General features: G+C 41.1%; 1 protein-coding gene across 1 annotated transcript in view; it reads left to right on the top strand.

Moving 5' to 3' along the window:
• The window catches only part of LOC101662189 (zinc finger protein 345-like), a 5191-nt gene extending 1358 nt beyond the window's left edge, over positions 1–3833 (top strand). Inside the window, exons 2-3 of the mRNA XM_045300141.1 lie at positions 1094–1271; positions 1591–3833. Coding sequence (XP_045156076.1) covers positions 1094–1271; positions 1591–3277 — 1865 coding nt within the window. The 3' untranslated portion in view covers positions 3278–3833. The remainder of the gene's footprint in view (positions 1–1093; positions 1272–1590) is intronic.
• The last annotated feature ends 11822 nt before the right edge of the window (positions 3834–15655 follow it).

Genomic DNA, 15655 nt, shown 5'->3' with positions numbered 1-15655 from the left:
TTTATATAAACATCAGAGTCCATCCTTTAGGAAATATATCTTAGTAGATCACATCTGTGGGTGGTACAAACTGCTAATGTTCTTGGATTCTAAAGGACTAGAGGGTTAGATCCTTCGAAAAACATCTTGGTACTCTATTTCTTAAAAGAGCAAGCATTTTTTCAGGTCTGAGGACCACAATTCAAGGAACTCCAAAGTCACTTGCAACAACACAGTTCATCAGGACAGTGGTGAACAGTAACTAAAATCTAAACGTTTGTGAGCAGTCACATAAGGTGCAATGATTGGTCTCTCCAATCCAAAGATACATGGAAACAATTAGTATAGTGGATTAGGCAAGCATCAGTGGCCACAACCCTGAGGCCTAAACATATTGCTCACGTACTAGTAAAGTCTTGCATAGAATGAGAAAATGTAGAACAAAACTCAAAATCATAAAGAGGCCAGACTTACTTGTGAGTAAGAGACTGCTGGGATGGGATCCCCAAGACGTTGGCCCTTTGTCACCCTTCCTGCCTGGAACTGAACTTGCTTCCATGGTTCAATATTTATCCAAATGATAGGTCTGTAAAGAAAAACCCAGCAGTACTCGTGAGGTATACACACTACAGAAGAGCCAACCATTTAAGATCAAAGGGCAGTATTTACCTGAAGACTAAGCTCAGAAGGGTTAGAAAAGTAGGAGGAGTGAAAACAGACTCAAAGATTCCTTGTGAAGTTTCATCATCGGGGTTATGATGAGATGAAACAAAATGTACATGAATTTTCAAATGTACATTTCAAATGGTAAAACTTTGTGTAATTCACAACAAGGAGTTTAGTTTTAAAAGCAGCCTTTGCCCACCATATGGATCGCAGTTCTATACCAAAATGGGGTCAGTTCTACAGCAGCGGACTTCTTAGTGAATGGACTGCCATTTTGATCCTTTCTCACACCTGTTTTTGGCAAAGCCCCCAGTCTTCCTTTGCTTACTTGTTCCGCATGACTTGAAACAATTGTTTAGCGTTCTGCCTCAGTATATGAAAAGGAATCCAAAATGGCCTTTTTTCTTCCCTTTCCCGCAAACTATATTGTATTAATCCCTTTTTACAGATAACTGTGTTCATCCTGAAATGAGTGGATCAAATCCCCAGGAGGACATTTTTGAGAATGAAATCTCTGATGAGAAAGTAAAAACTTTACTAAGTTATACTTCCTCCTTTGATTTGGATGGAAAAGGGAAACTTCAGGACATTCAAGATCATCCTGTCATCCAGAAGCAGCATTCGACGTGAGTAATATCTCTTTACCCAGTACATACTATCTGGAAGAGAGAGAGAAAAAGTGAAGCCTAGCTAAATGATGTACTCAGAATTTTCACAAGACTATAGTTTCATACATATTTTGTAGACCTGGAGGGTCTGAACTTTCTCAGATACAAGTAGTAGTTGGGAAACCCATAAGAAACAATGTTTGGGTAATTATGTTAGTTAAGGTCTCAGTCAAGTTTTCTTGTTATTTCACTTTGAGATAGCACAGAAAACATACCCATGCACTGCCAATGGGAACTATGTGGTCATACTAATCACTCTGTTGCTTCTTAATTTTAGGGGACGTGAGAGTGGTCACAGAGATCAGAAGAGCCCTGTGTGTGAAGTATGTGGGAAAACTTTTATGCATTCCTCATCTCTTAAACTACATTTAAGACAACACAGTGGAGAGAAACCCTACGAATGTAAGGAATGTGGGAAATCCTTCAGTTGTTATTCCTCCCTCCATGGACATGAGAAAACACATGGTGAACAGAAAACTTATGAATGTAAGCAATGTGGCCAGGAGTTCATCTGTTCCAAATCATTTCAAACACATGCGAAAATGCACAGTGAAGAGAAACCAAATGAATGTAAGCAGTGTGGCAAGGTCTTCGCTTGTCCAAAGTATTTGCAAAAGCATGTGAAAATGCACAATGCAGAGAAACCTTATGAATGTAAAAAATGTGGGAAGGCCTTCAAGTCTCCCTCATACCTTGAAAGCCATATAAGATCTCACACTGGTGAGAAACTCTGTGAATGTAAACAATGTGGAAAAACATTCAGTAGGCCTAGCTCTTTACAAGTACATATGGAAACACACTGTGATGAGAAGTCCTATGAATGTAAGCAATGTGGGAAAATGTTTACATTTTCCTCTTCCCTGAAACGACACTTACAACGTCATAGTGAAAAGAAACCTTATGAATGTAAAGAATGTGGGAAAGCATTCAAGTACCCCTCATACCTTGAATGCCATATGAGAACTCACACTGGTGAGACACCCCTTGAATGTAAACAATGTGGGAAAACATTCAGTTGGCCCATCTCCTTAAAAACACATATGGAAAAACACTCTGATAAGAAGTCCTATAAATGTAACCAATGTGGGAAAATGTTTATGCATTCCTACACCCTTAAAGTACACTTAAGACGCCACAGTGGAGAGACACCTTATGAATGTAAGGAATGTGGGAAAGCCTTCAGTTCTCCCGCAGTCTTACGAGAACATATAAGAATGCACACTGGAGAGCCCTATGGGTGTAAGGAATGTGGGAAAGTTTTCAGTTCTCCCACAGACTTACAAGAACATATAAGAATGCACACTAGAGAGGCCTATGAGTGTAAGGAATGTGGGAAAGCCTTCAGTTCTTCCGCATACTTTCGAGAACATATGAGAGTGCACACTGGAGAGCCCTATGAGTGTAAGGAATGTGGGAAAACCTTATGTTCTCTAGCATACTTACGAGAGCATGTGAGAATCCACACTGGAGAGAAGCCCTATGAATGTAAGTACTGTAAGAGAACCTTCACTTTTCACTCATCGTTTAAAACCCATGAGAAAATGCATACTGGAGAGAAGCCCTATAAATGTAAGCAGTGTGGAAAGGCGTTCACTTGTGTCTCTCGCCTTTATAGACACAAGGAAACACACAGTGAACAGAAACCTTATGAATGTAAGCACTGTGGCAAAGGTTTCAGATGTCCCAAATACTTTAAGCAACATGTCAACATGCACAGTGGAGAAAAACCCTATGAATGTAAAGAATGTGGGAAAGTCTACAGTATGCCTGCAAACCTTCGGCAACATATGATAACACACAGTGGTAAGAGACCTTATGAATGTCAACAATGTGGGAAAAACTTTATTTGGCCTACCTCTTTGCGATTACATATGCAATCACATCACGCTCTGATGAGAAACCCTAAGAATGTACAGAATGTGGGAAAGCCTACAAGTGTCCCAAATCCTTTAAACAACATATGAAAAAACATTGTAGAAAATCTTTAAGGCCACAAGGCATGTTGAAAAGCCACCTTTCACCCTAAAAGCCTTGTAAAACTCCCTGCACAAAACCTTTTTTAAAATGTAAAGGTTGTGGCAAGACCTTCAGGTATTGCTATTTATATATTGTACCCACAAAAAGTACCTAGAAGTTACTTAGTTGCCTTTATAGATACTTCAACCTTCTTATAAAACACTTCTGTAATGCCTTTATAGATACTTCAACCTTCTTATAAAACACTTCTGTAATATTTTTAGTTTGTTTCTAGTATAAGCATCTGAGATAATATCATGCCCTTGGGTAGTGCCCATGAAGAATGGACTGACAATTTGCTTCCAAAAAACTCAACCATTAAAATGTCTACAGAATTCTACTCTAACACATGTGGATCTCTCTTTGAGCCAGAGTTAACTCAGGAACAATGGGTTTGATTTTTATGCAACATTTCAGGTATACCTCCATTTGCTATATAAAGCATTATTGTGCATATGTATAAAACTCACCTTGTTTACATTACAGTATCTTTTGGATCTAGAAGTTTTGTTTTTGTACTAACACTGTATTTTATATGAAAAGCTTTATTTTTATTATGTGATCCCTTGTGTTGAGGTTCACAGCACAGGTGTGGGGGGAGGTCAGATACTTAATCCTCCCTGAAGGCAATCACTGCCAGACTGCTGTCTTGCCCCACCACAGGGGTGGGCCTGCTCCTTGCTGCTCAGGACAATGGATTACTTCTCCCTAAGGCTTGGGACCATTAGCTTGGTTTCTGTAGGTAGGGTTTATACCCTCTTGATAAGGGTTCCTATGGAGATCCAGAGAACTGGTCAAAGTTAAGCTGCCATCCTAAATCTAGGATCCGCCCATCTTGTCACATGTATACCCCCCAATCTCTCCTCTTCCTATTGCGTGTATGTCCCTACACCACCCCTTCCCATTACTGTATTACCTATAGCACAACCCCTTCCTGTGACGTATGTCTTCACCTGTAATTAGGGGGTTTGCATGTCCTCAGAGAATATAAAAGCTTTGGTTAGCATTAAAGATGCTCTCTCCACGTGGACCACCATGCGGGGCTGAGGTGAGCATGCTGCCATGAATTGTGTCTGACTCCATTTTTTTCTAATATCTCTTCTATCTCTCATGCTCTATGATTTTACTATAATCTTTACTTATTATCACTGTACAATTTTTCCTACTGGACCCATAATGTTGTTCTAGGCGCTGGCTTCTCCTGGCACACAGGTACTCCAGGTCCGAGTGGATCTGCATGCGGGACTCTTGAAGCTTATTTCTTGGTGATCTTAGATTTCCCTTTCTGCCTCTGTGATGGCTCATTTTATGTATGGTAAATGACCATGCAGGCCAATCCACCAGGTTAGGGTGGTATAAACCCTCTTTTCATGGTCCCACCTCTACAAGACTATCCTATCATTTATTTGCATTATTATCAAACTATCAATTCATGTAGTGGTGCACAGCACTCATTTACATAGTCCTACCCTGTTGTTAAGAATCTCTGGTAGCACTGGGAGATAGGTATTAGAATGGTAAACACAGTGTTGGCTGTTGAAACCCACCATAGGAGGAAAATGACATTGTGTGACTATGTAGTAGAGTCAATTAAATAGAATCTACTTGATGGCTCTTCCCCCACCCCATATTTAATATTTGATAGCAGTGAGAAAGACACTGGCTAGAAATGCCACTTTAACTCTGCTTTATAGCTCTGTTCCTGTAATAGTATTACAATTCCTTTATTTAGCCCTGACAAAATTTAACTGTCTTCAAATCGGGAAAAACTGTGTTCCCTGAGCTGTATTGACTACGTATTTTTTGTTTCTGTTATTTCTAGGATTTAAATATAATAAGTTGTGGGAGTTCTCTTAGAGTTGAGTCTCCTAAATATTTTAAATTACTTTCACTTTTACATGTGATTAGTGGGTAGTTATTTCTACCAATTTTTTTTAATGTTTTAATTTTTTTTTTAATTTCTACCACTTACACCTGATTCTTCGCAATTAATTTTTGCTTTTAGTCACAGGTCTGTGTGTGTTGCTTACAAAATTGTTAAGTCCTATTGTATATTTATAAATGTCATTTTTGTGTCATTATTGAGCCAGTATGTTAACACCTCATATTCTGATGATGGACTGTTACTAATTCCTCCTTGTAATTCTGTTTATTTGTATAGAATTACTATTAGAAAATAGTGCTAAATTCTACACGTACCTTTTGACATTTTTGTTTCTGTAACATCTTTATAGCTACCATCTTTAAAGCAACTTTTATTTGTTGCTAACAATGAAAATCTAAATTTTATGTCAATGCCCTCTAGCCAAAGAAAGAACATTAGAAACACACCTCCCATATCTATAATTGAGAGTCCCGACTTAATTGGAAAAGGGTAAGGTTCACACACCATGAAGTGACTGGTGTCTCACGACAAGGGTGTTACAGCTTTGGGAATGTGTTTGTGAGTCTGAGAAGGCATAAGGAGGCAGGGCTTTGCACTGAAGAAGGGTGGGTAGTTTCCAAGATCGGGAGCTTTGATTTCTATTTACAACAGTGGAAATTGGTGGAAGGTTGAGCTGTTACTGGAAAGCAGCATCAATGAGCCATGGTGGCCAGGAGGAAAGGTGGTACAGGTCATCTTTCTATGCCTCCTGCTCAGTGGTTTTGTTTTTGTCATGACGCATCCTTTTCACAGAGTGGTACTGTCTCACATTGTTGTTCCATGAAGCTATAGTCTAATCAACAGCACATCACTGTTTCTTCAATGTCTAACCAGCTCTTAGCAAGACTAACACCATGTCTTCAGCATCATTGCAGGTCTCATGTCTCATGGTCAGTTACTGTTTCATGAGTCATTTTCCTGCTTTACTATTGCTTCCTTATAGAGGAGGGCGGGTAACATTCAACAGGCTATTAAATTATATCCCGCTATCTAACTCTCATCTTCAATACATGTTGATCGGGTGTTTGTCCGTAATGCAGTCTATAATTGGATTAAAATTAGTCTCTCCGTGTTCCTTTTGTTTGTTGATCGGGTGTCTGTCTGTAATGCATTCTATAATTGGATTAAAATTAGTCTCTCCATGTTCCTTTTGTTTCTAAATGAGCTCTTAAGTGAGCATGGCTTTGCAGTAACCTTTAGTCCTCTGGACAGTTAATGGTGCCAACTGGACCTGGGTAGAAAAATGTTCCTAGTTCTCGACATGTTCTTTAAACAGGAATATAAACAGGATATACATCTTGATTTCCAAGCACACACAATGTAAACATTCTAAATTCACTGAGTATTTACTAAATTCTGGTGAATATTTTTTTATTGTGGACCATTCTGTGGTTAGATGCAGAATCCCTTTGGATTCTGTGCCTTTGAGTTGGTTCCAAATTATAGTGAACTTGTGCACAATAGAATGAAACACCACCTGATCCTGTGCCTACCTCAGTGTTGTTCTTATGTTTGATCCCATCGATGCAGCCATTGTATCAATCCATCTTGATCTGTCATTTTGTAGCCCCAATACATAGCACAGTATTTCTCAACCTTCCTAATGCCGTGACCCTTTAATACAATTCCTCGTGTGTGGTGATCCCCCAACCATAAAAATATTTTCCTTGCTTCTTAATAACTAATTTTGCTACTGTTATGAATCAGTTGATCCCTGTGAGAGGATCGTTCGAACCCCAAAGGGGTCAAGACCCACAGGTTGAGAACCACTGAATTATGTCTTCTCCAGGAAATTATCTCTGTTGACAACATGTCCAAAGTTTGTGAGACAGAGCCTTGCCATTCTTGACCTACATTTGTTTTTCCTTTTGAAAGTTTTTTGGTACCTTCAGTACTCTCCAGCAGCACCGTAATGCAAATGCTTTGGTCAACTTTCACGTGCATATGGTGTTTGAAAACAACATGGCTTGGATCAGGCATTTAAGTCCTCAAGGAAACATCCTTGATTTTCAGTACTCTAAAGAAGCCTTGTACAGAAGATTTACCCCATTGAACACCTCTTTTTATCTCTTGACTGCTAATTTAATTAGCATTGATTTTAGATCCAAACAAGACAAGATCCTTTTCCTTTTTTACCGTTTCTTCATTTATCATGATGTTTCCCCTTGCTCACGTTGTGAGGATTTTGGTCTTTACAATGTGCTCCGTGTTAGGCCTTACTGACTACAGAAACAAGTCCAGTGATGTATATGTATAAGAGAACTTCCTAAGAAGTTATTACATAATTAAATATATCAAGAAAGCATTCCAACTCAAGTCCATAAGTCTGATACTAGTTCATATATCTCTTCAGACTCACTCGGCCACATGAAATGATGGGGAATGCAGTTAGATTGCAGGCAAGTGGGTGCAGGGTTGAGTGGATCAAAGGTGGGTGGACACATGGCAAGGCAAGAATGGGAAGGAGGATAGAGCAGTGCCTAATGTCTCACATTCATGATCAAGGAGTCATCAGGCTGCAACTTGATTGACAAGTTAACACAAGTAAACATCTTTCTGGTATCCTTGGCTTGCAGCCATGATCCATTTGACATCAGCAATGATAATCTCTGGGATACAGAAAGATTTCTCCCAAGTTGTCTCCTCCAAATATATGCCAATCTTAGCTACTTGCTACACATGATAAGCACTTGCAGGTCAACAAAATTGGTCAGAGGTTGTCCTCCTTAAGGGTTATCGGCCATTTAGAGCAATCACACTGTATAGTCTGCCCCACCCAAAGGAGGGCCCACTCCTTTCTGATGAGGACAGTACAGTGAAGCCTCGCCACTTCACACTTCGGCTTCCGCGGCTTCACTCTATTGTGGTTTTTGCATAACAGTGCATGCTCTGTCATTACTGCCACTGATTGGCTCATACTGTACACCCTTGATGCCATAAATAATATAATAATAATAAATGATCATTGTAACGTCCAAAATGTTTTACTATATTTTCCCTTTTTCATTTAATAAATTGGGTAATACGAGTGTCATGGTGACTAAAGGGTGTTTTTTCATGTCCTCTATGCTCTAACTACGAAAATATTTGATTTACAAATAAGGAATCCTACTTCGCGGAATTTCATTTATCACGGTAGGGTCTAGAACTGATTAACCGCGATAAACGAGGGTTCACTGTATATTGTTTCTCTGAAGGAGAGCCCAGGGAGGTCAAGCCAACTCAAGAGTGACCAAGGTTAGGCTGCCACATTGAGTCAAGCGTCTGCCCTGCTTGTCACATATATACTACTAGCCCCTCCTCTTCCTATTACATGTACACCCCTACCTCATCCCCTTCCTGTCATGATTATGATTATAGTAAAGACCCTTCCCGTGACGTGTGGTTACCTGTAAACACACCCTTAAGTATGTATGGGCCTTGGTGAGAAATAAAGAGACTCCTGTCCTCTCCGCCTGCAGGGTGCATGGACGTGGCTGGTGTGATGGAGGCAGTCCAGGAGTCGAGGGTGCTACTATGAAATGTGTCTGATTTTCGTTTTACTCTCCTATCTATTGTTCTCTAGGTCTTTATTATAATCTATATATTTTTTAACCATACAATTGAACCTAGAAAACCCGTGATTAATTGTGGGGGTCTGGCCTCCCCCACAAATCCCTTTTACCACAACCTCTTCTGAATCCAGCCGGAACCTCTGGCAGGTCCCTGTCAATGTACTCCTGCAACCATTGGTGGATGAGCCTTACTTACATGTGACATTAATGAACTTACACGAGCAATTCCTTGCTTGTTCCATTGTCAACCTGTAACCTGGTTTCTGCTGCTGCTTTTGAGCTTCTCTATCATCTTTCCACAGATGTGTGCCATTTGACTTCTGTGTATTCCATTGGGGAAGTCCACGTGTATAGTCACTTAATGTTGTAGACAAAAGGTACTTGCTATGAGTTTTTCAAATTCTATCACGCAATCTCCAGCTTCATTTCTATCACCAAGACCATATTTTCCAGCGACTATTAATTCATTTTCAACTTTTGCATTCCAATTGCCAATAATTATCAATGAGTCTTGATTGCGTGTTTCATAAGTTTTCAACTGAACACGTAGAATTCACTTTGTTTATCACTAGCGTTTGTAGTTGGTGCATACATTTGAATAGTTGTATTGATTAGATTCTTTGAAGTCATAGATAGTCCCAGTGAATATGGGTCAGCTACGGGGCTGGGGGACAATGAATAAGGAAGACTGGAAGATGAGTACATTTGAATTGTGGGGGCAATGAATATTGCATATATTGGGGACTTCCAGAAGATTGGACAAATCCTTTTTGGAAGAAGTACAGCTAAAATGCTTCCCAGATGTGAGCATGTCAAGGCTTCGTGTCATGTACTTTGTATTACCAAGAACCTAGGAGAAGGACATCAGGCTTGGTAGAGGATCAGGAAAAAGGGACACTTGCCACAATATGGAATGACAGCGTGGCTACAACAGTGGTCCCAAACACAGGAAAAACGCTAAGGATGGTGTAGGACCTTTCTATTGTTTCATTCTTTATGCACAAGATGGGTGTAAAATTAATGGCATCCAACAATGAAATTTGGCCAACAACTTTAATTTGCTGTGTATAAATGCATAAACTAGCTTGATCCCTTCAATGTTTTCTGAGGGTCACGAAGCTATCAGACCCAGTTTTATCTTGCTCCAACAGGATGAAATACGAGAGGGCAAAGAATGACACCTTTCTGTTTACATACTTCAGTTCTGAGGAGGATTCCTTATTTTGTGTGTGTGTCTGCTTCAGTATGTCTCTTTCCCGTAAGCAAAATGCTTGTCTCTGCCTTCCCAGAGTATCAGTGAGACTGCTCAGGACGACTGCCCCTTCCTGCATTCTTGAGACCTCAGCCTGGCAGTTTAGTGATAAGGAATGGGAGGACTCAGGATGGCGCTGATGTTGTCAGGTGCCCTTAAGTTGGTTCTGTCCCTTAGCGGCCCTGTGTACAAGAGGAGGAAACGCTGCCTGATGTTCTGCCAATCCTCACAATCGTTCTTATTTTTGAGCCTATTGATGCAGACACTGTGTCCATCCATCTTGTCTACGGTCTTCCTCTCATAGCTGTCCCAGTACATTACCAAGCAGGAGATCCTTCTCCAGGACTGGCATCTCTTGACAACATGTCCAAAGTACAGGATATGAAGTCTGGCCGTCCTCGCTGTACTTCCTCCAAGACAGATTTGTGTATTCTCTTGGCGGTCCATGGTACTTTGAAAATCCTTCACTGGGACCATAATCAAATGCATCTTTTTTTTGGTCCTCCTCCTTCCACATTCAACTTTTCCATACACGAAGCATTTGAAAATGCCATGGCTTGGGTCTGGCACACCTTAGTCCTCAAAGTAGCATCCTTGCTCTTCAACACTTTCAAGAGGTCTTATTTGCCCAATACAGTGCATCCTTTTACAAGCATTGATTGTGGATCCAAGCTAAGCAAACTCCTTCACAATGTCAATTTTCCCTCCATTTATCATGATGTTACCTACTGGTCTTCTTCATATTAACTTGTAATCCATACTGAAGGCTGCGATCCGAGATCTTCGTCAGCAAGTGCTTCAAGTGCTCCACACTTTCAGCATACAAGGTTGTGTCATTTGCATATTTAAACTATTACTCAGCCTTCCTCCAAACCTGATGCCACATTCATTTTCCTGTGGTTTCTTCCATTATTTGCTCAGCATACAGATTGAATGTATTCCCTTGATCTGTTTGCACAGTTGCCTCTTGATCCATGTACAGGTTCCACATAAAGACAATGTAGTGTTCTGGATTTCTCATTTTTCTCAAGTTTATCAATAGTTTATGATGGTCCATCCCGTCAAAAGCCTTAGTATATGTAATAAAACACAAGCCAATATCTCATTAGAAGAATCAATGCCTTTGAATTGTGGTGCTGGAGAAGAATATTAAAAGTACCATGAACTGCTAAAAGGACAACCCAAAATGTATTGGAAGGAGTGTGGCCAGAGTTCTCCTTAGAGGCAAAGATGACAGGAGTTCATCTTGTCATGTTATCTTGGACATGTCAAGAGAGACCTGTTCCTGGAAAGGACCTCATGCTTGGTAAAGGAGCGGAGCGTCGAAGAAGAAAAGGCCCTCAAGGACATGGCTTAGCTCCAGGGCTGCAGCAATGGCGCAGGCACAAGACTTGGGTAAGGACCTGGCAGTGCCCTGTTCTGTTTTGCATAAGGTCGCTATGGGGTGGAACCGAGAAGATGGCACCTACCAGCAGCAGCAAACATCTTTCTGGTATTCTCTGCTTTTAGCAAAGATCCATGTGACATCAGCAGTGAGACCCCTTGTTCCACAAGCAGTCTGAGTCCCGCCTGAACCTTTGGCAGCTCCCTGTCACTGTACTGCTGCGACCATTGTTGAGTGATCTTCAGCAACATTTTATTTGCATGTTCTAGAAATGGAACATTTTGTTAGGCGAACTTTCTTTGGAATGGTATAAATGTGGATCTCATGCAGTTGGCCAAAGAGTGTCTTCCAAATTTCCTGGCATCGAGGAGTGGCTGGAGGAGTCCTGGTGGTGTAGTGGTGTGCGTTGGGCTGCAATCTACAAGGTTGGATGTTTCAAACCATCAGCGACTTCTGTGATAATGGCGGTAGACTAGAGAAACAAATTCATGGACTGTAGTATTAAATTAAAATGACTGATGGGGGAAGGTGGAGGGCCAGCCCCTACCACTAATTGCGGGTTCAGTAATACTACTTCTGGGTTCAGTAATGCACAATTGTACGGTTGAGATATATAAGTATTATATTAAAGTCATCGAGAGCATGAGAGAGATTACAATAATGCAGTCAGACACATTACATGGTAGCATTGCTCACCTCAGCCCAGCTTGGTGGTCCACGTGGAGAGAGGGGGAAGGGAAGGAGGATAAGGGAACAAAGGAGAGGGGAGTGACCAGGGAGTGAGCAGCAAGGAGCTCAGAGTCAGAGAGGTCAGAGAGCTCTATATTGCTGACTCACGCCTATATACCTTTTGGGGGCATGCCAGCCCACTAATTACAGGTAGAGACATACATCGCAGGGAGGAGCTGCACTATAGGTTACACAGCAATGAGGGGGTGGTCTCTGGGTCTCCATAGGAACTATTATCAGTAGGGTGAAAACTCCTACAGGAGCCTGTCCATTGTCCCTAGCAGCAGGGAGCAGGCCCACCCCTGTGGTGGGATGAGACAGCAGTCTGGCAGCAAGGATCTGACCTCCCCCCACAATGGACACTCAGATGTGTATAATAAGAGAGAATTTTATATCAAAGAGCAATTGTATATTGAGAAAACAGCCCAGCCCAGTCCAGTGAAGTCCATAAGTCCAATATTAGCCCATATGTCCGACACCAATCTTTAAAGTCTTCTTCTGACTCATGGAACACATGTAATGATGGTCAATACAGAAAGATCGCAGGCCAGTGGGTGAGAAGTCCTACGGATCCAGTGGCATTGTAAGCATCTCAGAGCTGTCAGGGGTGTCCACAGGGCTCTTCCAGCTCAGGGTCCTAGCATAGTTCCATGTGTCTTCTCAGCTGCAATATCTCCCAGGGAGTGAACCTGTGTGTTCAGCCATCAAAGACCTATTCATGTCCTTTGTGCCTCCAAATGAGGTCATTAAGCTTTTACCTGATTGAGAGGCTAAACTCCATCCCTTTATTCTTCATCCCTTCAAATTGAAAACAGATTATGTAACTACCACAGCTTCCCAGAAGAAAGAGGATTTTCTATATGTGTAAACATTTACAGCTTCGGGAACTCACACAGGACAGTTCTATCCTGTCCTATAAGGTTGCCATGAGTTGGCATGGATTCGAGGGCAGTGAGTAGAATAGAGGTAATCCATCAATTTCTGGAGCCTTGTTTTTGCCTACTGCACCTTGGACTTCTTCCTGCAGTACCATTGGTTCCTGCTCACATGCTACCTCTGAATGGTGGAGTGGCGACTACTTATTTGTACAGTGAATGTGTATTCCTTCTATCTTCTCTGGATGCTTCCTGCATCCTTTACTATTTTGCCTATAGAAGCTGTTGATATTGCCATGTGAGGCTTGAATTTTTTTCTGGGCATCTTTCAGGTTATGATTTGCCGAGCATGTTCTTCTTTTCTTGTTTTTCTAACACTAAGTCCTGGCATATTTCACTATAATATTTGATGTTGTTTTATTGAGTTGCCTTCTGAAATTTTCTATTCAGCTCTTTGACTTCATCATCTCTCTTATTTGCCTTAGCTACTCTTAAAGGAAGAGTAAGTTTCAGAGTCTCTTCCAATATCCACGCTGATCTTCTCTTTCTCCTTTAAATTTTAATATCTCTTCGCTGCTTTTCTTCCACTTTACCAAATATGATATCTTTCTGCAGGGACTTGTGTCTCCTGACAATATGTCCAAATATGTAAGAGGTAGTCTTGCCATTCTCTGGCCTTACTTCTTCCAGTACAGATTGATTTGTCCTTTTAGCAGTCCATGGGACTTTCAACATTCTCCAGCATCACTATTCAAATCATCAAGTGTTCTATGGTCTTCCTTAGCCAACTTTTACATATATATGATGCAATGGAGAATACCACAGCTAAGGTGAAATGCCCCTTAGTACTCAAAGTAACATCCTGGCTCTTCAGTAGTCTAAAGAGGTCTTGTGCATCAGGTTTCCCCAGTGCAATAAATCTTTTGATCTCTTGACTGCTGCTTCTATGAGTATTGATTGTGGTTCCAAGTAAACAAAATCCTGAACAACTTCAACCTTTTCTCCATTTATCATGACGTCATCTATTGGTCTAGTTGTGAGGATTTTGGTCTTCCTTAAATTAAGTTTTAATTCATGCTGAAAGCTAACATCTTTGATCTTCATCAGCTAGTGCATGAATGCCTCCTCACTTTCAGCAAGCAAGGTTGTGTATCTGCATACCGTTAATAAGTGTTCCTCCAGTATATCCATTCGAATCCAGGAACTGACAGACTACCCATTGAAATGTTCCTGAAAGCTGAAGAAACACAGAAAACACTCACTAGTCTTTGTCAATAAAGTGGAAAGACAGCTCCCTGGTCAACTGATTGGAAGAGATTCATATTTGTATCCATTCCAAAGAAAGATGACCTGTGTTAGTCTGGGTAGACTAGAGAAACAAATCCAGGGAGACTCAGGTTTATAAGAAAGAAGTTTATATACAAGAGCAGTTGAGTATGGAGAAAACATTCCAGCCCAGTCCAGATGAAGTCCTTAAGCCCACAATTAGCCCGTATGTCGGATTCCTGTCTATAAAGTCCTCTTCAGACTCACAAAACACATGCCATGACACTGAATGCAGGATGATCAAAGGCCAATCGGTAGACAATCTTTAGATCCAGTGACATTGTAAGCATTTCAGCACTGGCAGGGGTCTCCAGGTGGCTTCTCCAGTTTCCAGAGGTCTGGTTGCCTCGGTGTAGGTCCATGTAGCTTCTCCAGCTCTGAGGGCGTAGAACTATGTTTCTCATTAGTAGAGCTGAGGGCGTAGAACTATGTTTCTCATTAGTAGAGCATCATCTCGGAGTGAGCAGAGTCTTTACCATCTCCAAGGAAGAAAATCCAGATATTCCAGGATTCTCTGGGAAGGCCATGCCCACACAGAGGCCTCATTGGCTATGATACCATTGACAGACTAGACTCCACCCCTTCACGCTTAATACTCTCAACTCCCAAACTGACACCAGATTATGTAACTACCACATGACCCAACAGGATGCTCTAACTATAGAATAATATTATTGGTGTCACACACAAGTAACATTTTACTTAATATCACCTAACAATGGTTGTAGCGGCACATTGACAGGGAACTGCCAGAAGTTTAGGGGGATTCCGAAGAGGACATGGAACAAGGGATACCATTGCTGATGTCAGGTGGATCCTGGCTTAAAGCAGAGAATTCCAGAAAGATGTTTACTTGTGTTTCATTGATAGGCTTTTACCTGTATGCACCATAATTAACTGTCGATGACCTTGAGAAGAAGAGGGATTCTGGAACAGGACATTGAGCTCATGAGGAATGTGGACAGGAGTAACAGGCAGCGTGTGAACAGAACAAAGGCAGATTGCATGTTTTAACACCAGGAAAGGTGTGCATCAGGGTTGTATCCTCTCACCATACTTGTTCACTCTAGATGCTGTGTAAATCAGCAAAGCTGCATTGTATGAAGATGAGTGCAGCATCAGGATGCTTGGCATAGTAAGTCATAAGATTTTCTGACTCAGGAAACAGCAGGTGGCATACGATATGAAAATAACTTATCAAGTGTTCGTGAGGGTGGGAAGGTGGAGGAGGAAGGGAAAAAATGAGTTGATACCAAAGACTGAAGTAGAAATAAAATGTTTA

Source organism: Echinops telfairi, unplaced genomic scaffold (assembly GCF_000313985.2).
Source record: "Echinops telfairi isolate 266 unplaced genomic scaffold, ASM31398v2 ScPeMD7_7459;HRSCAF=8497, whole genome shotgun sequence".
Classification (NCBI taxonomy): Eukaryota; Metazoa; Chordata; class Mammalia; order Afrosoricida; family Tenrecidae; genus Echinops; species Echinops telfairi.
Note: the sequence above shows the minus strand (reverse complement) of the source record. Positions and strands in the feature narration are given on the sequence as shown.